At 32.7% G+C, this 27044-nt stretch overlaps 5 protein-coding genes and 1 long non-coding RNA gene across 7 annotated transcripts; 5 read left to right on the top strand and 1 right to left on the bottom strand.

The window, feature by feature from the left end:
• The first annotated feature begins 2450 nt into the window (after positions 1-2450).
• LOC150027412 (uncharacterized) lies at positions 2451-3740 on the top strand. The gene is made up of 3 exons (XR_016521123.1): positions 2451-2524; positions 3247-3321; positions 3416-3740. It is a non-coding gene; the product is annotated as an uncharacterized LOC150027412 (long non-coding RNA).
• Positions 3741-6275: 2535 nt separating this feature from the next.
• LOC137836194 (mediator of RNA polymerase II transcription subunit 15a-like) lies at positions 6276-7750 on the top strand. The gene is made up of 4 exons (XM_090302305.1): positions 6276-6317; positions 6395-6586; positions 6674-6762; positions 7405-7750. The coding sequence occupies exons 1-4, from the start codon at positions 6276-6278 to the stop codon at positions 7610-7612; spliced, it is 531 nt and encodes a 176-aa protein (XP_090158431.1). The 3' UTR covers positions 7613-7750.
• Positions 7751-11845: 4095 nt separating this feature from the next.
• Positions 11846-14265, top strand: LOC137834699 (uncharacterized). Its single transcript, XM_068642839.2, has 2 exons — positions 11846-12204; positions 12286-14265. Exon 2 carries the CDS (start codon positions 12316-12318, stop codon positions 14143-14145), a length of 1830 nt encoding a protein of 609 aa, XP_068498940.2. The 5' UTR covers positions 11846-12204; positions 12286-12315; the 3' UTR covers positions 14146-14265.
• Positions 14266-14624: 359 nt separating this feature from the next.
• LOC137834698 (pentatricopeptide repeat-containing protein At1g11290, chloroplastic) lies at positions 14625-17511 on the top strand. 2 transcript variants are annotated; one of them, XM_090302844.1, is made up of 2 exons: positions 14957-15098; positions 15202-17511. In XM_090302844.1, exon 2 carries the CDS (start codon positions 15250-15252, stop codon positions 17200-17202), a length of 1953 nt encoding a protein of 650 aa, XP_090158970.1. In that variant the 5' UTR covers positions 14957-15098; positions 15202-15249; the 3' UTR covers positions 17203-17511. The 2 variants fall into 2 exon arrangements, with proteins under 2 accessions (XP_068498938.2, XP_090158970.1); XM_068642837.2 differs by having other exon boundaries at positions 14625-17511.
• Positions 17512-18777: 1266 nt separating this feature from the next.
• Positions 18778-21606, top strand: LOC137834697 (pentatricopeptide repeat-containing protein At1g11290, chloroplastic). Its single transcript, XM_068642836.2, has one exon. The coding sequence runs from the start codon at positions 18924-18926 to the stop codon at positions 21345-21347; it is 2424 nt and encodes an 807-aa protein (XP_068498937.2). The 5' UTR covers positions 18778-18923; the 3' UTR covers positions 21348-21606.
• Positions 21607-22841: 1235 nt separating this feature from the next.
• Positions 22842-26842, bottom strand: LOC137834696 (cysteine-rich receptor-like protein kinase 10). Its single transcript, XM_068642835.2, has 7 exons — positions 25810-26842; positions 25485-25610; positions 24986-25164; positions 24704-24914; positions 24252-24489; positions 23935-24085; positions 22842-23313 (listed from the first exon to the last, which is right to left on the bottom strand). The coding sequence occupies exons 1-7, from the start codon at positions 26579-26581 to the stop codon at positions 23005-23007; spliced, it is 1986 nt and encodes a 661-aa protein (XP_068498936.2). The 5' UTR covers positions 26582-26842; the 3' UTR covers positions 22842-23004.
• Positions 26843-27044: the final 202 nt, after the last annotated feature.

Below are 27044 nucleotides of genomic sequence, written 5' to 3'. Positions count from 1 at the left end.
CATAATAATGAAATTTTGTGAGAAGTTTTCAACATAATGTTCTTGGAATAGTGAAATACTATCCCCTAACCTTAAGAATATGAGAATTTGGTTGTGTTGTCTATTCTCACGTTAGGTAGGTGAATTCAAGCATGGATTGTTCATGAAACTGATTTACATATTAAAAGTTTGGTAGCTAATTAGATATCAATTTAGAAACTATTTATCAATAATAAAAACTAATTTAGAAACCAATAACTTTTTTAGTCTCTAAAATAGTATCTAATTTAGTCAATGTAATAACTAATTATTTTTAGTTTCTAAAATTGATTTCTATTTAATGATTTTCTAGTAGTGTTAGTATTAGTGAATATTCATCAAAGTTCGACATTGAGTAATATGAAAGTTGTTATTATAACTCAATAAGTCTTTTAGGTGTAGAAGGAGTTGTGTAATTATGTGTCATGAAAGAGTTTATATTTTTTGCCCGAAAAATTGCATGAGAATGTTTGCAGTTTTTGTCAAAAAAATTATACCAAATGATTTTCAGCTTTATTTTAAGAAAAATCATGTTTAGTAATAATAATTTCATTGATGTACTTTTAATTAAATTTATATTCTTATTTGTATGTATCTTTCCATTAGATTCCTATTGATTCAAAGAGTTTGATTTTATTTAGGGTTAGTAAACTCTAAACCCTAAATCAAGATTCTTTTTTAGGTTATATATTTGATTGATTGACTTTTTTTTTTTCTAGTGTAGTTTTTGTAACTTTTTATTTGAATCTAATTGCACTAAATAATGATTTCACAGTGCTGAATATTTTATCAAGAGAGATTCTCTCTCTTCACAAAATGTACCTAAGCTTATGAAGTCTGTTGAAAGATTCGAAGAAGAGGTGTTTGATACAGCCAAAGAGGAGGTACCTTAATTTACTTTACATGTCTCATCTTATTGTTTTTATTTTGTGTGTCCATTTTTATTTTATAATTACATGTTTTCCTAAATTTATATATGAAAATCATATCATTATAAAAGCTTAAATTTCTCATACTTTATATATATAGTGAAAAAAATATATTTTAGTCATTGCATATATATTTGTAGGCTGAGTACATCACAAGAATATCAGCAAAGATGAAGGCAACAAAGCCACCATTTCAAAGTGAGGAATCCAATATCTTATCCTCAAAAGTCTCTACCTCAGGTGTGCTCAATTTAGTGACATGAACTAATTATTTGTTTAGTTTATATTTTAGAATTGGTTTTCATCCTTTTAAAAATGATTAAAATGTGTAGATAAATTAATTGATATGGTAAATGATGTTTTCTTTTGATCTGGCTTACCATTCCTTTCAACTTGAGGATTGTTTTGGTGGTCTGTAGAGTCTGAAGATTGTCTGCAGGTCAGGTGTTGAGCAGGTTGACCCCTAAAGTGTATGTATAAGGGTTGAGACACCTCTGAAGTGTCTATATAAGAGTTGGGATACCCGTGAAGTGTCTTATATAAGGGTTGGAAGACACCTGAAGTGTCTCATTTTATTTTATTTATTCTTTTACTAATAAAAAAAATTAAACTAAATATTAAGTACATAGTATGCATTATAGGTAGACCAAATAAAAAATATATGTACATTGGATTGTATTTTTTTTTACATAAATTAACTCAGAACCTAGTCAAAATTATCCATCTAAAATTATATAGGAACTTTTGGAAGAACACAACTCTTCCAATTTCTTTTTTAAGCTAGTGCAAACTCTTTATCAACAATTGAGGCTATAGAAAATTACTAGTTGATTAACTATCAAAAGATGAGTAGCACACGTTTCTAGCACACTTATTGATTTGGTGAATCTCTACAAATTGAAGAGTACCTAAGACATTACCAACTCTTACTAGGTTATCTTCCTTATAAAAAATCCTTCATTCACCTCCATGACCAACACCAAGATCATTCTCCCATGTTAAGTATATATAGACATATGTATTAAGTGAAACTTGTTACAAGTGAGAAGAATAAATTAGCCTTATCAAACCAAACATCTTGCAAAAATTGAACTTTTTGTTATAGTTATTTTTATCAGTAAGAAAGAATAGATTATAAAGGTTGAGAACATAGTTGAAGGGTCATTTTGGGAGCTTTAACAACAACATGATCTTGAACTACTTTTCCTTATTGGATCTTGTTATGTTTTGGATTTGTAGGATTTTGTGTTGAGTCATGACATCCTAACATGTAGTTTTGTTGGTATAACAAACACTATTGGTTTCTGAGTCATTAAGAATCTTAGTTGTATGATTGTTTGGTATTTTGGTTTGATGTATACAAATGACAACTTTTGTTATTTAACCAATGAAATTATAATATTTTGGATAATATTTTGAACTATAACTCAATTGATTGAATTTTTGTGCATGGAATATTCCTAATAGTTGACTAAATATGTGTTAATTCTATTTTTTTTGTAGGAACAGAAAAAGAAAAAGAGAAAGAGAAAGAGAAAGAAGTAAGTGCAGAATGGCAGACACAAATGTATCAGAAGGTAACATTAAACATATACTTTGTTTCGTTTGATGTGACTTTTGTTGCTTGCATAATTTTTATATCTTGATTATTGGCTATTAGTTAAAAAATACGATCTTAGTATTGAATATAATTAGTAGAACATGAATTAAACTATCATGCTTAATTTAATATTATATTGTAAAAACCCCATACCTATAATATAATTTTTTTAATATGATAATATAAAAACATCATAAATAAATAAAGAGAAAGTGTCACACATACTCTGTTAATGTTATAGAAAGAAAAAAAAAAGATAGGCGTTGGAGATCCCACTTCAACTAAGATGAGGACAATTCATTGTATATAGGTGGGTGCAAACCTCAACTACATGAGCCAATTTTATGGGGTTGAGTTAAGCTTAAAGTTCACTTCTTAATATTGTATCAGAGCCATTTCGATACTATCCTAGCGAGTATTTGTTGGGTTTATCAAGCCACCACCCATAATATATTATCCCACGCACGAGCAGCTGTCACTCTTGGTGTGAGAGGTGTGTCGGTTTTATGGGGTTGAGTTAGACTTAAAGTACATTTTCTAATAATAGGAAGAAGAAAGAGTTATAATATTACTAATATGAAAAGTTACTTAAAGAGTTTCATCAAACCGTTCAATTTAGTTATTGTTGTTGATAGTTAGTTATAAGCAAAATTGAAGCTCTATGAAGTGAAAATGTTTGTGTGCATATTCTTACTGCAGGTCCAAAAGACAAAAAACAAATATTGCACAAAACTCAACATTCTCTACAAAGGTTTGAGCAAAAGATTTGAGCAGGTAGATAAGATTTTAAAGTTTATAAATTAATTTGAAAACTTTGATTTAGAATATTGTGTTCTGTTTCTGATTAATGTTTTTGATTGCACTAAAGTTTCAGGCCATTCCTGAACAACCAAAGACACCTGACATGATAAAATGTGAGCATCATATGAGGGCACTGGAATTTACTTTTGCAGTGTTCAAAACCAATAAAAGAGAAATTGCCTCTGATTTTGAGCAAAGAGTAGATAAGATGGAAAAATATATACAAATTATTGAGCAACATAAAATTGTCACTTCCAAACCAAAAATTTCTCAAGTGGGAGAAACATCTGCAGAGAAAGTGGAAGATGCATCTGCAAAGAAACCAATAACACATGTATTGGACCTGCATAGTATCACTTCTCATCCACCAGAAGAGTATATTATACAACCAGGTATGATTTTTTCAATCCAATTAATATATTCATTATCATTAAATAAAAACTAATTTTAGAAGAAAAATAATAATTAGTTATTATATTGACTAAATTAGATACTATTTTAAAGATTAAAAACATAATATCAATGCTTTACCTATCAAATTTAGAATATAAAACATTGGTAGCTAATTAGATACCAATTTAGAAACTATTTATCAATTATAGAAATTACCAAAGAAACTGAGAACTCTAGACAGCTTGTGGTTTTGGTCTTTTCTGTTGGTTGTTGCACCATTATCTGATGTTGTGGACTTCTAGTTAGGTTTTTATGTTTAAGTCATTTCATAACATTTTTTTTTCCAACAAATAGCAATGAAATTAAATGGGTTGGGTGGTCCAACCCTTATACATCATAATGATGTTCAAAGAGTACATTTTCATCTACATATCAATCAAAAAAACCTTACTGTTTATTCTATCTCTACCAATAATAAAAAAGAATAACAAAGATCAACCCTTATAAGATTGCATAACATGTATATAGGTTTTTGAGATGGTATGTTGATAGAATCTAACCTCTTTTGGGTATACGAGTTGGGGTATTCCTTAATTGTCCAATTTTATTTAGACAATTTCTCCCTCCACCATATCAATTTCAGCATGCACCCAATCAGCTCTAGAAAATGACAAAAATACCCCTCCTAAATAACGAAAATAACCTTACACAAGAATGGAAAAATTATTTTTGAAACTTTTATCTAAAATATTTTGGATTTCTTTTTGAATTCTGAAATTTTTTATCCAGAATATATTTTTAGTTTTGTGTTCAGAAAATTTTTTTCAACATGTATTTTTTTATTTCTCAATTATAATTATTATTTTGGATTTTTTTAATTTGGAATAAGGATAGTTTTGGAAATTTAAAAAATTGATATGGTGGAGGTTAAAATTGATATGGTGCGGGAAGAATTTGCCTTTTATTTAATGTTATTAGTTCATTACAGATAAAAAAGAAACTACTTTATATATCAATAATTTTTTTTAGTTTCTAAACTAATATCTAATTTAATTAATATAAGAACTAATTATTTTTTATCTCTAAAATTAGTTTCTATTTCATAATTTTTTTTAATGATTTATATTAACACAAGGGTTAATAACAAACATTTTTTTTTATTTACCAGAATTTGGAAATGGTGAAGAAGAACAAACAGGTGGTGAAACCCCACCTCTCATTAGCAGTTCTGAAATTCGTGAAAACTTCAATGAAATACATGAAAACTGCAATGAAATACATGAAAACTGCACTAAAGAAGTGAAAGAAAATCTTGAAGATCATAGTTCCATTTCTGATGATTCAAGCCCTGCAATGCAACACTTGATTAAAGTGGTTAGATAAAAACCTATTTATATTTCATGACAAAAGGCTTTTATATGCATACTAAAAGGTTTATAATTATGGTAAAATTGTAGTTGACTTCCATATCAGCAGAAGCATTGGTGGCTTCTTGTGGAGAGATTGGAATGATATTCCATTTGAGTGATGACAAGTCAACACTTGAACCATTGAATGGACCACCCATTGGTGTAATAGACTCAGACTCAGATGGTGTTGTTGTCACAGATTCACAAGCAAGATATTTGACTCGTACCAAATTTGGTCCAAGAGAAACAAAAATCAATCGTTTTGTTAATGCAATCACTATTGGTGATAATTTCATGGAAGCAACTAGTTCAGATCAACATTTCTCATCAAATTCAAGCATTGCTCAGGTAAACTTCCTAAATGATAATGTACTATATTTGTGTTTAATATACCATGATTTATCTAGCGATGTTATTTCTCCGGATAGAAACAAATATATAAACTATATTTGTGTTTATCAAAAATATTGTTTCAAAATATTATAGTTTCATCACCTAAATAATATCAAAAACACCTGATACGACTTGAGGTCAGAACATTAGGTCAAGGGCAGTTCATATACTCCCTCCTCCCTCAACCCTTCTAGACGTCTTTTCAGGATAAAACCGTGACGGAGCATGATCTCCAAAACGGACAATACTTCGGATGCGGTGATTGACACTAGTTATACTATCTTTCGGACTTGAGGTCGGAACATTGGCGCCCACCGTGAGGCCGAAGAGGCTCCTTAGCCCCTCAGCTAGGGGGAATCCACTTCCCTTAAACCTCGACTTGAGGGTTTGTTCTCGTATGCCAATATAGTCTCACATCACTCCGGAGTCGAGACCAATGACAGTTTATATACTCTTTTCTCCCTCAACCCATTGAAGTGCCTTTTTAGGACAAAAACGTGACGGAACACCGACCTCCAAAGCAAACAATACCTCGGATGCGGTGATTGACCCTAGCGATGCTATCTCTCGGACTTGAGATCATAACAGAAACTAATATTTTGAAACAAATATATAAACTATATTTGTGTTTACCAAAAATATTGTTTGCTAAAAAATGTCACATGTTATATTATTAAAAACATGTATACTTAACTACAGATATATTTTTTCATGCCTTCATTGATTTAAGGCATGATCACAGTTGGTACAACCTCAATTTTTGATCCTGCTCCAGTAACCATTAATATGATGATGTTTGTATATAAAAACTAACACATTTCATATAACATGAACATTGGTAACTTTTGCAGGAAAATTATACTCTTTCAGAAGAGATAAAGGAGATAAACAAGCAACTAATTGACACTGAGGTAGTCATTGACACAAGTAAAATCTTTCCAGAAGAACAAATTGCACCTGCTGAAGGATTAACTGTCAAATTGTTTTTCAATTCAGTGACTGTTAATCTAAACCCAATGTCAAAGCATGATTTTCACAAAAAGGTGAATTGATTTATATTTAATTTTCATATATAACCTTATTTTGCTTTGTTTTTGTTCCTTTTCTTGACTATAATCTTGATCATGTAGCCAATAATCAACCCACTTTGGTTGCACATTCCCATAAGCTATCCAAATTGCTCAATTGTCATTCTAGATGAAATTCCATCACAAGCCAGGTTTGAGAATTGAATTATCTTTTCTTCTATTTCTATTTATCAAGATAGTTTTAGTAGTTTATTTTATTATCATTACTATAAAGTTATTAAATAAAAATCAATTTTAGAGACTAAAAATAATTAGTTGCTATGTTGACTAAATTAGATCCTATTTTAGAGACTAAAAAGAATTATTGTTTTCTAAATTAGTTTTTATTAGTGATAAATAGTTTTAAATTTGTATCTAATTAGCTACCAAAATTTTAACTACTAATTATTTAGATTCTAAATTTGGCAACAAAAATCAATAATAGAAACTAATTTAAAAATTAATAATTTGTTTAGTCTCTAAAATAGTATCTAATTTAGTCAATATAACAACTCTAAAATTGATTTATATATAATGATTTTCTTGTAATGTATTATTAAAAATCAAGAAAATAAATATAGGATTGATATCCCTTATATAAAATACACGCATAGAAGTGTTTATTTATAAATTGAAAATAAGAAAAGAATAACATAAACTATGAATTAAACCCGTTACATTCAACAATTATAATTATATCTCATATATAACAACTCTTCTTCTTCCATTGTTGCCCTAATATTTGTGTTTAAAAAGTGAAAATTCTTAGCTTCTCTCTTTTCCATTTTGAACAGCAAGGATTTAGAGGATCTATCATTCAAAGCCAAATTGAAGTTAAAACTCTCTCTTAAAATGCTAAGTCAACCCTTGTCACTAAAGGATATTGCAATATCATGGGATCATTGTGCTAGAGAAACAATATGTGAATATGCACAACTTCATGGTGGTGGAACCTTCACCTCAAAATATGGAGGATGGGAGAATTGTCTCCATGATAATTAAAAGAAGTCTATTCTTGTTAGAAATTAATTTTATAATTCTGAAAGATCTTTGAGATATATTTATATTCAACAACTATAATGATAGTTACTTCTATCAAATATGATATTATGTTTTTACTCTATATATATATATGCTTGTGAGTGTGTGTGTCAAGGGTCCATAGGACTACTGAACCTTACTTAGGAAACCATAGAGTAGAACAAAATTTTCCTTTAATATTTTGTTTTCATTTTAAAAATATTTTTTTTAAGAAAATTTAATTGGAGTTTCCATTAAGGGAGATTGGTGAAAGCTAATATTGAGGAAAACTTTAGCTTGGTTTTTAGGTGATCTTAATGACTCACTTCTCTTTCCTATGAGTAAATTTGGAAAATATTTGACAGTTCAACCTTCTTACAAACTTATGTTTTTTCAAAATAAGATGAGTGATTGTTAACATAGGTCTAGTGTCCATAGATCTAATGTTCATAGTAATCTTAGGATAGATGATAATTATAATCTTAGGAAAGAAATTAAAAAAAAAATATGAACTTAAGGTCTAGATACTTAAACACTCATGATGAACCTAGGAGCAAACATGTGGTGGGTTCTAACAACAAAAGAGACCATTCTAGAGAACCATATTCTCAAAGTGAGAGAGCTTTTAGCAACCATCATAATATGGATTATTACCAAAAGCTTCCTAGGCAGAATAAACCTAGATCTCATCATAATTATTCTAAAGAGACTAAGTTCAACCCTTCTTCTCTCTTTCACGGCAGAGAAAATGTTGAAGAGTATTTAGATTGGGGGATAAAAGTTGAACAATTTTGTTAGTATCACCAAGTAAATCATAAAAGGACAGTGTCCCAACTTAGCTATCATGAAGTCATGTGACATAGGAATGACTTCAGTGTGTATGGTGAAGTTATGTGGAACAGGTTTAAGGTTGGAGGGTAGTTTCTGTCAGGATACACTACAAGAAAATTATGAAATAGAAACCAATTTTTAGAGACCAAAATAATTAGTTGCAATAATAACTAAAATAGAGACCATTTTGGAAACTAAAACAAAAATTGGTTTCTAAATTAGTTTCTATTATTTTCTATTATTGTTAAATAGTTTCTAAATTGGTATGTAATTAGTAACCAAGGTTTTAGAGACTAAATTTAGAAACTAAATAATTGGTAGTTAAAACATTGGTTGCTAATTAGATACCAATTTAGAAACTATTTAACAAAAATAGAAAATAATAGAAACTAATTTAGAAACCAATTTTTGTTTTAGTTTCTAAAATGGTCTCTAATTTAGTTACTATTGCAACTAATTATTTTGGTTTCTAAAAATTGGTTTCTATTTGATGATTTTCTTGTAGTGATATGTCAAGAGTTGTTTTGTTTCTTAATTGTTTGAAAGGTGTTATATGAGTTAGGTTACTCATACCTTTTTGTATAAGGGTTGAATCACTCCTGAAATGATTCTTGTGTATATATATTGTTGATTGCTGATAAAAAAAAAGTGAAACAGATATGACGTTGCTTAATACAACGAATTTATTTTAGCAAAGTGAAACATACTCGGTCAGAATGATTTTCGTTTGTTAAAGATTAACATTGAAATTCTGACACCATTAGACTACTTTAGAGATTTCTTAGAACTGCTATTCATAATGTTTACATTTGCATGCAACTTTTTTTGTTAAAAGTTGTGGTTCAACAAGAGTTGATTCTTGTTTTTATAATTCATTAATTTTACGTTTTAATGAATATTATTATCATACGTTTTATTTTATTTTATGTTTCATATCCCTTTCGTAATTTTTGGTTGTAGTTATTTGCAGTTCAATGTTTGCTTGTTATATCTCTTTAACATTATGAAATTATTTTAATTCAATAATATTGTTAATAAATATTATTGTTACCTACGAGAATATCCAAAAACTAGACTATAACTTTTAATTGAAATCTTTAAATTCGTTTTAATTTAAATAAACGTGCAATAATTTATTTTATATTGTGAATTGTATTTTAAAATTCCATCTTATTTATTATTTATTTAAATATTCACTCTTTTTTTAAAAAAAAAAATAAAAATACTTAAGTCACCATGGAATGTTTCTAGTTTAGTTTCCTAAAATTAAATAACTAGATATTTTAATGAAGAAAGTCTTGTGAGGACTTTTTTTTTGTCAACAAATAGTAATTAAATTAAATGCGTCCACTTTAGGGATGATCCAACCCTTATACAACATAATGGAGTTCAAATAGTACATTTCCATCTACTTATCAACCAAAAATACCTCTTGCAGTCTAACTCATCTCTACCAATATTAAAAGTCTTGCAAGCACTAATTACTTTAATGAAGCAAAAGTCATGGAAAGCGTTCGTGACTTCATTTTAGTGAAGAATTCGATCTACATTTTGATGAGTTCAGTCTAATGCATGACTTTTATATTAATGAAGTAGTTTAATTGTTAACCTTCAACAACGAAAATCATTATAATGTATCACGATTTCACTTAAACTATTAAATAAATTTGTTGCACCGAAAAATTGTCTCTATTCTACATCACTTTATCATGAATATTTTTAGGTCACACGATTTCACTTCCGTTTTATGTAAGTCGTTTCAAACTCACACAACTTTAATAGAATAAAGTTGTATCACCTTACACAACTTATCCATTTACATAATTTAAAAAAAAATACTCATTTTATTAATAAACTAGTGAAATAACATTTTTATGTTAACTTTTCATAGAAGAGTGTCATGCTATTCAAATTGAGATATTATGATAATATGAAACAACATATGTAAACACAAAAGTGTTTGAAATGACAAGTTTTTTATAAAAACTTAGAACAACTTATGTAAAAAAAACTTACATGCTAATTAAAAAATTAACCCATGTAAAAAAGACTTTTTTTTATATATATATATATATAGGAGTGCTATTCCACATAATTTTACATTATTTATTAATAAAGTAATCATTGTTATTTTGTAATAATGATGATAATAATAATGCTTTTTTGTAATAATATAGTGTTGTAATAATTTTAAAATGTAATGAATATATACTATTGTAATTTTCTAAATACACACATAAATTCAATTTAATATAACACATAAATGCACACATATTGTTTAATTATTATTACATTTTCAATTGACTTTTTATTAAACCAAACTGGTCTTTCTTAACATTCCTTTTTTTAACAACATTCTAAGTGAGTGACTGAACGTGAGCCACGGAAAGGCAAAGACTTTTTCTTTTTCTATGAACATTTGTTTTGTTTTTTAGGTTAAATTTGTAATTCAAAACAAATAAAAAAAATGGTTTTGGTTTATTTCGCTAGACTCGGACATTCAACTAATCAATTTTACTATTTTTTTTATTTCTTCATATGATTTTCATTTTCAATGTTCATCCTAAAAACTACCACATTTGACCCTGTTATATTTGGACCTTGTGCCACGTGTAATTCACAAAAATAGACAAGTGGAAATGGTGGTTATGTTTGATATTATAAAACATTGTTATTCGGTTTATTTATGACAAGTCATGTATTGTAAGAAAGAGAAGCAACACCAGAAAACACACAATAATAACAACAACATAGGTATGCTTCTGTGATCTGTTGAAGCTTGAAGGATGCAGATTGCCCAGTGATCTGGGAATTTGGTTTGTTGATGGGTGTCTTATTTTTCTTCATTTTGTTCTTGTGGGGTGTGAATCTGAATCTTTTGGTTGGTTGGGGTGAAGGAATTGGACTAAAGTTTGGATTTTTGAAGATGTTATTCTTAAACCCATCTCTGTTTTTTTCAGATGGTTATAATCATGTTTTAAGAGGGTTGAGAACAAGAAGATGGGGTGTTCATGGTGCATTGTGTGATGGGCTAGTTTGAAAGAGAAAATGGGGCTGTGAAATGCAGTTGTTAGAAATTTATGGAAATGAGTGCTGGAATAGGGCTCCTAAACCATTGACCTAGAAGAATTTTGTTATCAGAAATCATATGGAAGTGCATTAAGAAATCATAGCACATATTTATACATATTCCAATAAAAAACTTTCCACTTTTAATTTCTTAACAGTGCTCTCCATTGCCCTTAACATTTGACTTTTGAATATCTCCATCATGGACTGTTTTCATGGTTTAATGTTGATTTTCTAACACTTGTTGCAAAATTCACTGTGTCATTATCGTTTAAAACCCATCTTGATCTATTCATTCATTTTTCTGTCTTTTAGGTTTCAAATTGTGTTTGCATTGATGGTTTCAACGGTGCTTGCCTCCTACTAATCTGTTTAAACTGCTGAGGGAAAGCTTGTAATCAAACTCTTGGAACTTTTTCATCAATTAGATGTGTTCTGATGTTTTGCTTAGCTTTGTTTTTCAACCAAGAAGGTGAAACAGGCCATTGAAACAGGTATTATCAGTTTGGAGTTGATAACACCTTCATCTTAAGCACACTCTGTTGTGTGTGTGTGTGTTAGTGCCACTCCATTTATACAAAAAAAAAAATTAAGGACCATCTATGATGATGCTAACCTTATTTCTGGGGTTTCTTGTGAGTTGTGGCCCATCTATATGGATTGGTTGATCTCATGTATGTTATCTTTGAAATTTGATGGTTTTGGTTCTCAATGATTCTTCCATTTTCCAGATTATGTATTTGTACTTGTGGCAGGAACAAAGCAACAAGTTGAAAACTGAATAGATGTCTCCTATGAAATCGAAATCAAAATCCAAGGCTGGTAAGGATCAAAGGAACGCCACCCCAACTAGTAATCATGGAACTGTTACTGCATATAATCCAGTTTCAAGTGCATTTCGTTCCATGGAAACAACACTAGTTTCTACTTTCAGTCCAACTGATAACAATAGTCATTTTCGAAGGATAGATGACACATATGAGCATCCAAGTAGTCTTCAAGGGACAGTGTCTGAGTGTGACTCGGTTTCTAACAATGGCAGCTGCTCTGGCGAATCAGAAGACCATAAAGAGAAAGTGAGAAAGTCTTCTATTGGGAAGGACAGTGTTCCAGGCTCTGACAATGACAGAAGGGAGAAGATTCGGCTGAAGAACGAGAGGAAACACCAGCGCCAGAGGGAAAGGAGAGCTCAAGAACTGCATAGACGATGTTGTGGGTATCTGATGTCCAGGAAACTAGAATCACTTGCACAACTCTTAGTGGCAATGGGGTTCTCTTCTGATCAAGCAACATTGGCCTTAATGTTAAATGATGGAAAGATAGAGGAATCAGTAGCATGGCTGTTTGAAGCAAATGAAGCTCACACCAAGAGTGCTTCCAATGTTGGACTCAGGGCTAATTTGAAAATTGATGTGAGTGAGGAGCTTCTGCAAATATCTGAAATGGAGACAAGGTACAATTGTTCTAAGCAAGAAGTTGAAAGGGTAGTTGTTGCCTGTGAAGGGTATCTTCATGAGGCAGAAAATACTTTAAAGTCTCAGAAGCAAGAATCTTCAGTGACCCAATTGAAGCCAGAAGAGTCTGCTCAAATCAATGGTCTGATGAGATCACAAGGGTGGTCATCTGTTTCAGTTTCAACCCAGCAAAGACAAAAGGGTGAAGGTGATTTCAAGTATTCCAGTGTAGGTGATCCTCAAAGCAAGAATCTGCTGTCTCTACACTTGAATCATCAAATTGCACAGCCAGATAAAAGATGGGTTCTTACAAGATCAAGCCCTTCTGCTGCATATACTATGGCACCCTCCACACAAGTATCATCCCCATCTGTTAAAATAGAGGTTCAGCTTAGTTCCTTTGGGAATAAGGGGAGAATGTTCCTCCAAGGAATGGATAGGGAGCCAGTAGTGATGATGCAGCGGCATCCACTATTGACAAATGGTAAGCAGGACCCTATTTCTAGGGTAGATGCCTTATCTTCAGGGACAGCAGGTTTGTATGCAAACAATTATCCATCTGCTGAAAATGTAAGGTCAAATGGGATGTTTCTACAAAACCACATCAGAGGAAGTGTGGCTAATGGGAACTTGGAGCAATTTTACCAAGCTTATTATAAAGAACATCCCTATGTCTTTGGACATGTAGATTCCTCATCATCTGAGGTGGGGTTTTTTTGTAAGCCAATGCATACTTCATCACCCTGGCCTTCCATTCGGTGGAGCACAAGTGCACCTTCACCTTCTCTCACAGTTCCACCTTCCCTTGGACTGTTTTCTGGTCAGAGTGCAGCAAGAACATTCAGCTCACATTCAAATGTGGATTGGAACACCGACGGCATGATGCCGGAGTTCGACTACACCCGAGTTGACTGGACTTTGGATTGCACTTCCCTGTCTTCTAAGCAAGGTGGATTGAGGGTAGGGATCTCAGCATTGTCCAGAAACATTTCAGGCAACAGGATGAGCAATTCATGCATGGCAAGGCTACAAAATGTTGGCATGAGTAGGAACACTTCATCTTTTGGTGGTTTGAGAGAGTGGACATCCCCTTTTGAAGGGAATGACATATTCAGTCTTCCTAGGAGCTTTGTCACCTCTCCTCCTCTCATGAGACTGTAGGACTTTTTTGAGTCTTCTATAATTGCTGCAATGGCTATCTTCATGGATTGTTCTTGTTTTCCAATGAAATGCATCAATTACTTACTAGTGGCTTATGCTCTTTTGTCTCTTGTTGCTGAAACCAACCTTCAAAAAAGAGAAAGCTTCAAATTAAATCTAACCATCTTATTTTCAACACCTTTTACAAACTAGAATCATAGCAGACATGAACTTTTTTTTTCAACCTATGCTAAATGATTAGTCTTTTTTTAACATGGTGTATCAAAGTTTTTTAATTTTCTTCAAGAAAGGAAATTTAGTGTCAAATTGTAGTTTAAACAAAATTGACTCTGAAAAAGTATATGGGAAAAAGAAGAAAATACATATATTACAAAAAAAAAATGCAAAATTTAGAATTTTATTTTGGTAACATGTATAATTATTTAAGATAAAGTTATTTGTATAGATTATCCAAATAAAAGGGTAAATGAAAACAAAAATAGACAGAGAAAATTGTTCTACATTTTATTCATGTCTCTGAGAACATGCTGATATAAGTTCGATTCTTACTTATGAATCCAAAGAAGTTGGGTACCTTTGCATTGCGTCCAAGGTGAGACACCTCAGAGGAGAATGTGTACCCAATTCATCACTCTACGCCCCGCACCAATTCCCAACATCACAAACCAAAACACCAAGAAAAGACCAACATCAGTTCCTCTTTACCAGAGAATCTTCATCCCTTCCCATGTCTACAGACACCCTTCAGCCGTACTCTTAGAACTCTGCACTTCTCTCAAAGAGCTTCACCAAATCCTCCCCCTCGTCATCAAAAACGGCTTCTACGACGAGCACTTCTTCCAGACCAAGCTCATCAGCTTGTTCTGCAAGTTCAGCAGCATCACTGAAGCAGCACGTGTCTTTGAGCCTGTGGAGCAGAAGCTCGACGTGCTCTACCACACCATGCTCAAAGGGTACGCGAAAAACTCAGCTTTACGTGATGCCCTGAAGTTTTTTGGTAGGATGAGGTTTGATGAGGTTAGTCCTGTGGTGTATGACTTCACCTACTTGTTGCAGCTGTGCGGTGACAGTTTGGACCTCACGAGGGGGAGAGAGGTTCATGGAATGGTTATAACTAATGGGTTTCAGTCCAATTTGTTTGCCATGACTGCTGTGGTGAATTTGTATGCTAAGTGCAGGCAGGTCGAGGATGCGTACAAGATGTTTGAGAGAATGCCGCAGCGGGACTTGGTTTCATGGAACACGGTGGTGGCGGGGTTTGCACAGAATGGCCTTGCGAGGAGGGCTGTGCAGCTGGTTTTGCAGATGCAGGAGGCTGGCCAGAAGCCAGATTCCATCACGTTGGTCACTGTTTTGCCGGCCCTGGCGGATGTCAAGGCTTTGAGGATTGGAAAGTCTGTCCATGGTTACGCTTTCAGAGCTGGGTTTGAGTCTAAGATTAATGTTTGGACGGCAATGCTGGATATGTACTTCAAATGTGGGTCGGTGAAGAATGCAAGGCTGGTGTTTAAGGGGATGAGTAGCAGGAATGTTGTTTCGTGGAATACGATGATTAATGGTTTTGAGCAGAACGGCGAATCTGAGGAAGCGTTTGCGATGTTTTTGAAGATGTTGGATGAAGGGGTGGAACCGACTAATGTTAGTATGATGGGGGCTTTGCATGCTTGTGCTAATTTAGGTGATCTAGAACGAGGGAGATTTGTTCATAGACTGTTGGAGGAAAAGAAACTTGGTTCTGATGTGTCAGTTATGAATTCTTTGATATCCATGTATTCAAAGTGTAAGAGGGTTGATATTGCAGCCTCACTGTTTGGTAATCTGAAACAGAAAACAATCGTTACATGGAATGCCATGATATTAGGTTATGCACAGAATGGATGTATAAATGAAGCTTTAAATCTATTCTGTGAGATGCAATCTCATGACATCAAACCCGATTCCTTTACATTGGTGAGCGTAGTTACTGCTCTTGCAGATTTATCAGTTACCCGGCAGGCTAAGTGGATTCATGGACTCACTATAAGAACTTTGATGGACAAGAATGTCTTTGTTTGTACAGCACTTGTGGACACGTATGCCAAATGTGGAGCCATTCAAACTGCAAGAAATCTTTTCGACATGATGGAAGAACGACATGTGATAACATGGAATGCAATGATTGATGCATATGGGACACACGGCCATGGAAAAGAAGCACTGGATCTCTTTGATGACATGCAGAAGGGATCTGTTAAGCCAAATGAGATAACATTTCTCTCTGTTATAGCAGCTTGTAGTCACTCGTGTTTAGTGGAAGAGGGCCTCTACTACTTTGAAAGCATGAAGGAAAACTATGGCTTGAGACCTTCAATGGATCACTATGGTGCCATGGTTGATCTCCTTGGTCGTGCCGGAAGGCTAGATGATGCTTGGAAATTCATCCAGGATATGCCTGTCAAACCAGGAATTTCTGTTTTAGGTGCAATGCTAGGTGCTTGCAAAATCCATAAAAATGTAGAACTGGGTGAGAAAGTTGCAGATGAACTATTTGAGTTAGACCCAGATGAGGGAGGGTATCATGTATTGCTTGCCAACATGTATGCATCTGCTTCAATGTGGGAAAAGGTTGCTAGGGTGAGGACAGCCATGGAGAAGAAAGGGATCAAGAAAACTCCTGGCTGCAGTTTGGTTGAGTTGAGGAATGAAGTTCATACATTCTACTCAGGAAGTACTGATCATCCTCAATCCAAGAGAATCTATGCCTACCTTGACACTCTTGGAGATGAGATCAAGGCTGCTGGGTATGTGCCTGACACCAATTCAATTCATGATGTGGAAGAAGATGTGAAGGAACAATTGGTCAGTAGCCATAGTGAGAGGCTTGCCATTGCATTTGGACTTCTCAATACAAGCCGTGGCACCACAATACACATTAGGAAGAATTTAAGAGTTTGTGGTGATTGCCATGAAGCCACCAAGTACATTTCACTTGTGACAGGAAGGGAAATAATTGTGCGTGATTTACGAAGGTTCCATCATTTTAAGAATGGAAGCTGTTCTTGTAGGGATTACTGGTGAATCACTAAACCTTTGTTATCATCATTCCATCATTATTCCTTCTACAAGGACCTAGACTAGGGTAACTTGAGTACCTCATTGGAAGAACTAGTTGAAATTTGCTACCCTAGAACAATGGCATTATTTGCATCAACCTTTGACCAAATCAATGGTTATTCTAGTGCCAAGTTTTAGCAGTGATCATACTACTGTTTTCCTGAGTAGTGTCATGTTTTAATGCCACTATATTCTTGAGTTGTATATTTCTTTTGAACAAATTTATAATCTGATCCTATAAAAATGTTAATAGTGCTGTCTTGGTCTGCGAAAGTCCTTTGTTCATACAAATTGGTTTGCCAAGTTATAAACATGTTAACAAGTTCTTTGTTTATCAGTGTTTCTGAAAAGGATTTTGGAGAAGTTTTCTTTATTCTTTTTATGTTATACTTTCTGTTAACATGATTCTCTTAAATTAGGATTTGACCAGAGGCAACGATACATAAATAAATCCCTTGTAAATAAGAGGATTGAGATGTCACTGATCGAATCTGAATAAGAGAAAGTTCAGAGAAAACACATTGTTATCGACCATTTAACTAATTGTAAAGGTTGACATGTTCTTCTAAAAAATTTACAGAGTTTTATTCTTTAAAAAAGTTCAGAAAAAAATAATTTTATCAAACACTTGTAGTTTAATACTTTAGATTAATAACTTTCAAATATCCGATTAGCTCTCATCTTAGGTCAATACTACAAGAAGAAAATCATTAAATAAATATTACTTTCAGAAATAACAAATAATTAATTATTATATTAATTAAATTAGATATTATTATATAAATTAAAAAAATAATTGATATATAAAGTAATTTTTATTATTAATAAATAGTTTCTAAATTAGTATCTAATTAACTACTAATTAATTATATTTTAAAGTTGATAGTTAAAAATTTTGTGATTAATTATATATAAATTTGAAAACTATTTATTAATCATAAAAATTATTTTAAATACTAATAATATTTTAAATTTTTAAAATATTATCTAATTTAATTTATACCGTGACTAATTTTCTTGGACTTTGAAGTAACTTTATCAAATATAGCCAAACTATGCACTCAATAATATATATATATATATATATATATATATATATATATATATACTCTATATTTTGTTGGATAAAAGTAAAATAGAAATGTCATACCTTTTCAAATTTGGTAATATATGTTCGAACAATGAAGTGTTTCGTTTCAGGAAGAAATAAAGAGAGGGAAAAAAAAAGAAATTCATTAGAGTAAAGTTTTAGAGGGTTTTTGTTTAAAAGAAATGAAATAACTTTTTTAGATTATTTGATTTTAAAGTAAAAAAATACAAATTTTATTTTATTATTATTAGTTAATATTAATATTATATTATTTATTATTGATATTAGAAAAGAAAGAGTAAAAGTTAATTTTTCAAGATGATTTTATTACTATTAATATTAATATTTTATTAGGCTTTTATTTTATTACTATTGTTATTATTATTATTATCATAAAATAAAATATGACCTTTGAATATTCAACTACTCTATGTCTGATGTTTGTTCCCATGCATGCAAGAACCAACTCAAACACCACTCACGTGACTTTCAAAGACCAATACCATGGTTTCATGCATGTAATCTTCAATTGTTTGGTCACAAAACAGTACCATGAATCCAAAGAACTTGGAACTGTTAATCTAAAGGAGCCAGAATGAGCTTGCAGCTCTTTGATCTGTGCCCTTTACCCTTTTTGTCAAACACAATTACCCATACAAACTCCAAAAGTAGCACAACAGCAACCTCTTTCTACCATACGCACCCTTCAGCTATACTATTAGAAAACTGCACCTCAAAGAAAGAGCTTTATCAAATCCTTCCCCTTGTCATCAAAAACGGTTTCTACAATGAGCACATTTTTCTGGCCAAGGTTATCAGATTATTGTGCCAATTTGGCAGTATCAGTGAAGCAGCTTCTGTCTTTGAACCTGTTGAGCACAAGCTCGATGTGCTTTACCATGCCCTGCTAAAAGGGTATGCAAAAAACTCAAGCTTGGATGATGCCCTGTCTTTCTTCCATAGGATGATGTGTGATGGGGTTAGACCAGTTGTGGGTGATTATACTTGCTTGTTGGAATTGTGTGGAGGGAATTTGGACCTCAAAAGGGGTAGAGAGATTCATGGGCAATTAATAACTAATGGGTTTGGTTCCAATTTGTTTGCCATGACTGCTACTGTGAATTTGTATGCTAAGTGTGGGCAGATTGATGATGCGTATAAGATGTTCGAGAAAATGCCGCAGAAGGATTTGGTTACTTGGACAACATTGGTAGCGGGATATGCTCAGAATGGCTTTGCCAAGAGAGCGTTGTATTTGGTTTTGCAGATGCAGGAAGCTGGCCAAAAGCCTGATTCTGTCACATTGGTCAGTGTTTTACCGGCTGTTGCAGATATGAAGGCTTTGAGAATTGGAAGGTCTATTCATGGTTATGCTTTCAGATCAGGATTTGAATCACTGGTTAATGTTTCAAATGCGCTTCTTGATATGTACTTCAAATGCGGGTCTGCAAGGATTGCAAGGATGGTTTTTGAGGGGATGAGTAGAAAGAGTATTGTTTCATGGAATACAGTGATTGGTGGTAGTGCGCAAAATGGAGAATCTGAAGAAGCCTTCGCAACTTTTCTGAAGATGTTGGATGAAAGGGAGGTACCTACGCGTGTTACCATTATGGGGGCTTTACTTGCTTGCGCTAATTTAGGTGATCTTGAAGGAGGGAGGTTTGTTCACAAATTATTGGATCAGCTGAAACTTGATTTTGATGTGTCGGTCATGAACTCATTAATATCCATGTATTCCAAGTGCAAGAGAGTTGATATAGCGTCCTCAATATTTGATCATTTGAAGGAGAAAACAAATGTCACTTGGAATGCCATGATATTAGGATATGCACAAAACGGGTGTGTAGAGGAGGCTTTGAATCTGTTCTGTATGATGCAATCTCAAGGCACTAAACTTGATTGCTTTACGTTGGTAGGGGTAATTACTGCTCTTGCAGAATTCTCAGTCAACCACCAGGCTAAGTGGATTCATGGCCTTGCAATAAGAACTTACATGGACAAGAATGTCTTTGTTTCCACTGCTCTTGTTGATATGTACGCAAAATGTGGAGCCATCAAAACTGCAAGAAAGCTTTTTGACATGATGCAGGAGAGACATGTGATAACATGGAATGCAATGATAGATGGATATGGGACACATGGCCTCGGAAAAGAAGCTCTGGATCTCTTCAAAGAGATGCAGAAGGGAGCTGTTAAGCCAAATGATATAACATTTTTGTCTGTAATCTCAGCCTGTAGTCACTCGGGATTTGTGGAAGAAGGTCTCTTCCTCTTCAAAAGCATGAAGGAAGATTATGACTTCGAGCCTAATTTGGATCACTATAGTGCCATGGTTGATCTCCTTGGTCGTGCAGGTCAGTTAGATGATGCCTGGAATTTCATCCAGGGGATGACTGTCAAACCAGGGATTTCAGTTCTGGGAGCAATGCTAGGTGCTTGCAAAATCCATAAAAATGTAGAATTGGGTGAGAAAGTTGCAGATGAACTATTTGAGTTGGACCCAGATGAGGGAGGGTATCATGTGTTGCTTGCAAACATGTATGCATCTGCTTCAATGTGGGAAAAGGTTGCTAGGGTGAGGACAGCCATGGAGAAGAAAGGGATCAAGAAAACTCCTGGCTGCAGTTTGGTGGAGATGAGAAATGAAGTTCATACATTCTACTCAGGAAGTACCAATCATCCTCAATCCAAAAGAATATATGCTTTTCTTGAGACTCTTGGAGATGAGATCAAGGGTGCTGGTTATGTGCCTGAAACCAATTCAATTCAGGATGTAGAAGAAAACCTGAAAGAACAATTGCTCAGTAGCCATAGTGAGAGGCTTGCTATTGCTTATGGACTTCTGAATACAAGCCCTGGCACAACAATACACATTAGGAAGAATCTAAGAGTTTGTGGTGATTGCCATGAAGCCACCAAGTACATTTCACTTGTGACAGGAAGAGAAATTATAGTGCGTGATTTACGTAGGTTCCATCATTTCAAAAATGGAAACTGTTCTTGTGGGGATTACTGGTGAATCTTATCCTTTTATGGGATCATAACCTACTCAAATAAGATTCATTAGAATATTCTCTTTCTTTTTCACTTTATTAGTAGTTATGCCACTATATTTTTGCATTATAAGTTTTTCATCTTCTTTTGCCTGCTTTCAAATCACCATTGCTACTAGAAGAAACATCAGATGCAAGTTGTAATATCAGTAACCACAAAACACAGTTGGGTTATTTGGTTTGTATATTTTTAAGATGTGCTTATTAATGAACAATTGTTTATAAGTACAGTGTAATGAAAAAATGAATTAGAAAACAGAGTTTTGCTTGGATACTACATAAGATCAAGTACAAAATAGAGCAGTGAGGACAAATTTGTAAAATAAGCAAAAGGAAAAGATAGACATAGCTAGAAAAAATCTAAGAAAACTAATTAGATATTAATTTAGAAATTATTTATCAATAATAGAAACAAATTTAGAAACCAATAATTTTTTCAATCTCTAAAATTGTCTCTAATTTAGTCAATATAACAACTAATTATTTTTTGTCTTTAAAATTAGTTTCTATTTAATGATTTTCTTGTAGTGTATGTTATTAGTTTTACAATGTTTTATATTTATTTTCTAAAAGGTAAATAGGTTTAGTAGTTTTTTTATCATTATTATTGATGATTCTTTTCAATTTCATGTTATTATTTTAAATATTTTCAAATTAAACTTAGCTTTAAAAAGATGTAAATAAGTCGTTAAATTTATGGTAATAATAATATTATTATTAATGAAATGAAATTGAAAAAAAATTCATAATTAGAAAATAGTTAAATATGTTTGTATTTTCACGCGATATTGTTTTTCGTCCAACTAGTCGAAACTTTAAACCTCCTGGTTAGTTGTAGTAAGATAACTATTGGATTGGGTCCTTTTCATTTTTTACGTGACAAACTAAATTTCAAGTATAGACTAAAATGTTAAAATATTTCATATTGATTTATAAGTTATAATATTATAATGTTATAATATTATAATATAATGCACGTTTGAAAATTCATTTGTTACGTAAAAAAAAAGTAAAAATTAGTTCTAATAGTTACCTTATTACAAATACTAAGAAAAACTAAAATTTGAACTATAAACAAAAATCAAATTTGTGTTATAATAAAAAACGAAAAAAATATTTAACCTTACAAAAATGACTAAATCAAGTAAATATATATTTTATCTTTTATTATATAAAATTTAATTTAATTTAATTTAATTTAATCTTATAAAATCAACGTAAATTATTCATTTATGTATTAAAATTTGATTTATCTTTATCCAGACTTTTTATCACGCCTTTTTTGTTACATATGCAAAATATTTTTCAAGCATACTTCCTTAAACTTATTAGTAGTATCTAAAGTTCTTGTGTTAGAATGATGACACAAGTTTGAATCCAACTTAAACATGTTTTTTCAAGTTTCAAAATTTGATGATAAATTAATTATTGATTAAATTTCATTGTTTTAAATTTAGCAATTGAAACCAGAAGAACTAATCCATTTTGCAAAACTAAAGCATAAAAATACAACTAAGTTGAATTAACAGTTGAAAACTCAATCACTTTTATAGACACACCAAAGAATGATTTCATGTTCCTAAAGACATTACTTACACACATTTCTTGCATCTCATCTATTTATCACCTTGGTATCACTTCAGACACTGTTACTTCATTGACAGAGTATTGCATAGAAGTGTTTGATGAAGACTCTTGTTCAATGACTGTTCTTCCAACAGAGAATGCAGGGCGTGTGGGGTTGGGAAGACTCATTGTGTCACTTGCAAGCATATGAACAACACTTGACATTGTTGGTCTATCTGCTGCATCTTCTTGCACACACAGTAGTCCAATGTGCATACACTTTACAACTTCACTGTGTACACTTGATTTTTCTATTGATGGATCCATCAATTCCAACCCTTTGCTTTCACACCACAGGTTCCATGCCTACCATTGTAAATGTATATGATTTAGATTAGATAGAACCAATTCAAGAAAATGAATAGAATATAAGGTTACATAATAGAGAAATCCTAGCAACACTTTCTCAAACACTTCATTTCTAATACCCTTATTATTAGTACTCTTCTAGATAATATGTTTTACATCCATGCATAGAATGAAGTTTTTAGATTGAAAAAACAGGTAAAACCAAAATTAATAGGGACATAAAACATGTCAATGGAAAAATTACAACAAAATCTAGAGTAGTGGCATGAACATATTATTAAGAAGTAGACTTTAAGTTTAACTGAACCTTATAAAACAACTTATAAAGTAAGGTTTACACTCACTTATATACTATGAAATGTCTTTATTTCTAGTCGATGTGCGATCTCCAACTCACATCTCTCTCGTTATGAGTGGTTCGATAGAGACCCGATAACAGATGGTCTCATAAACTCAACAAATTCTCGTTAGGATAGGCTCTAAATGACTCTGATATCATATTAAAAAGTGGACTTTAAACCCAACTCAACCTAAACATACCTATACGAGATGATACCAAGGTGATAAATAGATAGGATGCAAGAATATTTAAACCTAAACATAAGTTTGGAAACATACATATACGAGAAGACTTTGGCCTTGGTCTGACAGATAGAATTTACTGTTCCTTTTTCCACTGATGATCTCTAACAAAAGAACACCAAAGCTGAAAACATCTGACTTCACTGAAAACAAACCTTCCATAGCATACTCTGGAGCCATGTATCCACTGCTCAAAATCAATGTAACAGTAAACTTTATCAATCTCATGTTGCAAGTAAATTCAGCAAGAGAAAAAGGCTGGAAAATAAGATGTGATGCTATATGGCAATTCATAGTTACATATTAATGTGAAGAATTTGGTGCACAATTGAAAGAAAGAAAATGGTTCATACTAAGTTCCAACAACTCTAATTGTGTTTGCCTGCTTCTGGTCTCCTCCAAATGTTCTTGCCAATCCAAAGTCTGAGATTTTGGGATTCATTTCATGATCTAGAAGAATGTTGCTAGCTTTCAGGTCTCTGTGAATAACCCTCAGTCTTGAGTCTTCATGTAGATATAGAAGCCCTTTAGCAATCCCATTTATAATGTTTAATCGGTTTATCCAATTCAGATGGACACCCTTGTTGGTATCTGACAGCAAAACAATGCAATTCTAAGAAATATGATCACTATATTCATAAACATTTCATTCTAAGTAAGAAATATAACTATATCCATAGCAAATATGAACTAGGTAGCAAAATACTGTGTGCATGAACTAACTTCTATTATATGTAATCAAACTCCGAGAAGTTCATATCTAAGTATATTTATTAAGATCTTGAGCATTGTTTTGGAGTCATACCAAATAGGTGGAAATCAAGGCTTGAATTTGGCATGTATTCATAGACTAGCAGCTTTTCATTTTGCTCAACACAGCCAGCCAACAGTCTCACAAGGTTGCGATGCTGCAATTTTGCAATCAATATGATTTCATTCTTGAATTCCTCACCACCTTGAACTGAAGTTTTTGAAAGCCTTTTAACAGCAATTTGTCTTCCATCTGGTAATGTACCCTAGAACATTTTTCAAATTTCTAAGTAAGAATGTTGCAAGGGGAGAAATCAAACAAGTAAATGTTATGTACCTTATAGACAGGTCCAAATCCACCTTTCCCCAGTTTTTGTTCCTCAGAAAAGTTGTTTGTACATTTTAGAATAGTACTCAGAGGCATCATAGGAAAGTCAGTGTTCATACTCTCCTCCCTATCTGTTTGTTCTTGAGAAAAAATTGAATTTAGTCCCTCCTCTTGTATACTTTGTTTATCTGCAAAAATGAAATTATCAGACATAAACATAGCCTTGGCTTTCAGAACTTTTTAGAGTTATGATATGATTGGATAATTCTTTTTTCTAGAAACACTTGTAAAAACAGAAAATAGGAAATTAAATTTTCCATAAACTAAAATTAGCTTATATAAAAGTTCAACATCAACTTTTGGAGTACTTAACATGAGAAAACTTTTACAAATTAGTTTACTAATTTTAGTTTATGGAAAAGCTTTATCTCATTTTTTCTTCTATCTATTTTCTTCTCCTAAAAGTGCTTCTGAACATGTTTATCCAATGCTCTTTATGCTTGCTTACCTTTTTTCCTTTTCAAGTAGCAGTAGTATATGCTGATAGCCAATAGAGCTAGTGCTACAGTTCCAGCTACAGCAATGATTACTATAACCCACCACCTTCTGCTATTCCCATCTGTGGCTTCATTATCTAGAGAAAATAGCAAGATTCATTTGTGTAAAATGGTGAGAAGTGGAAATAAAAATCTGTGACAAGATAAGCTTCAACAAAAGATGTTAATAACAATATTTTAACCATCAATTCAAGTTTAGGGGAATGAATTTTCACTAATCCTATAAACCATAGAAAATTGGCACTAGAATGAAGGTGAAAAAGACTGAACTCATACCTTGCTGAGGTGCTGGAGCAGAATCAGTACCATTCGAGAAGAAAGGTTGAGTTTCATACATCACAATACAACTTGGAGAAAAGACACGCCACACCTTCTTTTCCTGACAACAATTTTCAACATCCTCAAGCATGTTGCTCAAACATGTTCTGCATTCCTCAGGTGTAATATCTCTGCTGCACTGCACCCAACCATACCTTCTTTGAGTGCCATTTATGTTGAACATATGTGTCCCAAACATCAAGGGTGCCTCTGACCCTATTTGTATCAAACCATTCATCAGAACCTGAGCATCACTGTCATATTCTCCAGCACTGGTGAAATTCTGTGTGGCATCAAACATAGGAATCCTTGGCCGAATGGTGAGGTTGCCAAAGAAATTCTGGTTTGAGTACCTCACAAGACAAAAGGGGTACCATAAAATAGCTGAGGCATTGTTGGGGCAGTGCTGCATGACCAAGATGCTAGAGTTTTGAACACATGAGTGGCAAAGGCTGGTGTTCACATCACCACGGCAAAGGTAGAGTCCATAAACCATGTCTTGATCAATACCTGAAGTTCCATTCCCAAAACCATTGCTGGTAGCAGAATCAGATGAGAGGGAAGTGAACAAATTGTTGATGTTGGTTTTGTAAGCAGCAGAGGGAGGAACAGAAGATTGGTCCAAACAAGCATATCTATAATCAAGTGGTTGTGAGTTGCTACTGTTCTGACCAGCAACAAAGCAAACAAGGTACACCAATTTGATGATGAACAACCATTGATAGATCATTGTTCTTTTGCTGCAATCACCACTGTGTATCAGCACAATTCTGCAAGGAGTGCTTCAGAGGGCTAGATTTGGAAGCTATGCATGGTCAATTTTGTCAAACGTTTGAATTAATATATCATGCTCATTTTCATGTTCTGAGAATCTGGTTAAAGTAGATGCTTGTAGCATAAAGTTTTTGACCATTTTCATATAGCTTGGTTCCTATTAGGAAGCGCGTGCATTTGTGAGGCTGGGCCAGATAGGATAGAAATTTCTCACGTTGAAAAATCAATACCACAGGGCTGGTGTTTATAGCTCATGAACAAAGCTTCAAAAAAAAAAGTATAGAAATAGTTTGTTCGAGATGCCAAGAGTCGAGAAGCGACTAGAGATAAAGATAATTCATAAGATGCGAACATCACTTTATCACTATAAAAAAATCATTAAATAAAAATTAATTTGAGAGACAAAAAAATAATTACTA

This window comes from Phaseolus vulgaris, chromosome 5, assembly GCF_051622355.1.
Source record: "Phaseolus vulgaris cultivar YP4 chromosome 5, ASM5162235v1, whole genome shotgun sequence".
Taxonomy (NCBI): domain Eukaryota; kingdom Viridiplantae; phylum Streptophyta; class Magnoliopsida; order Fabales; family Fabaceae; genus Phaseolus; species Phaseolus vulgaris.
Note: the sequence above shows the minus strand (reverse complement) of the source record. Positions and strands in the feature narration are given on the sequence as shown.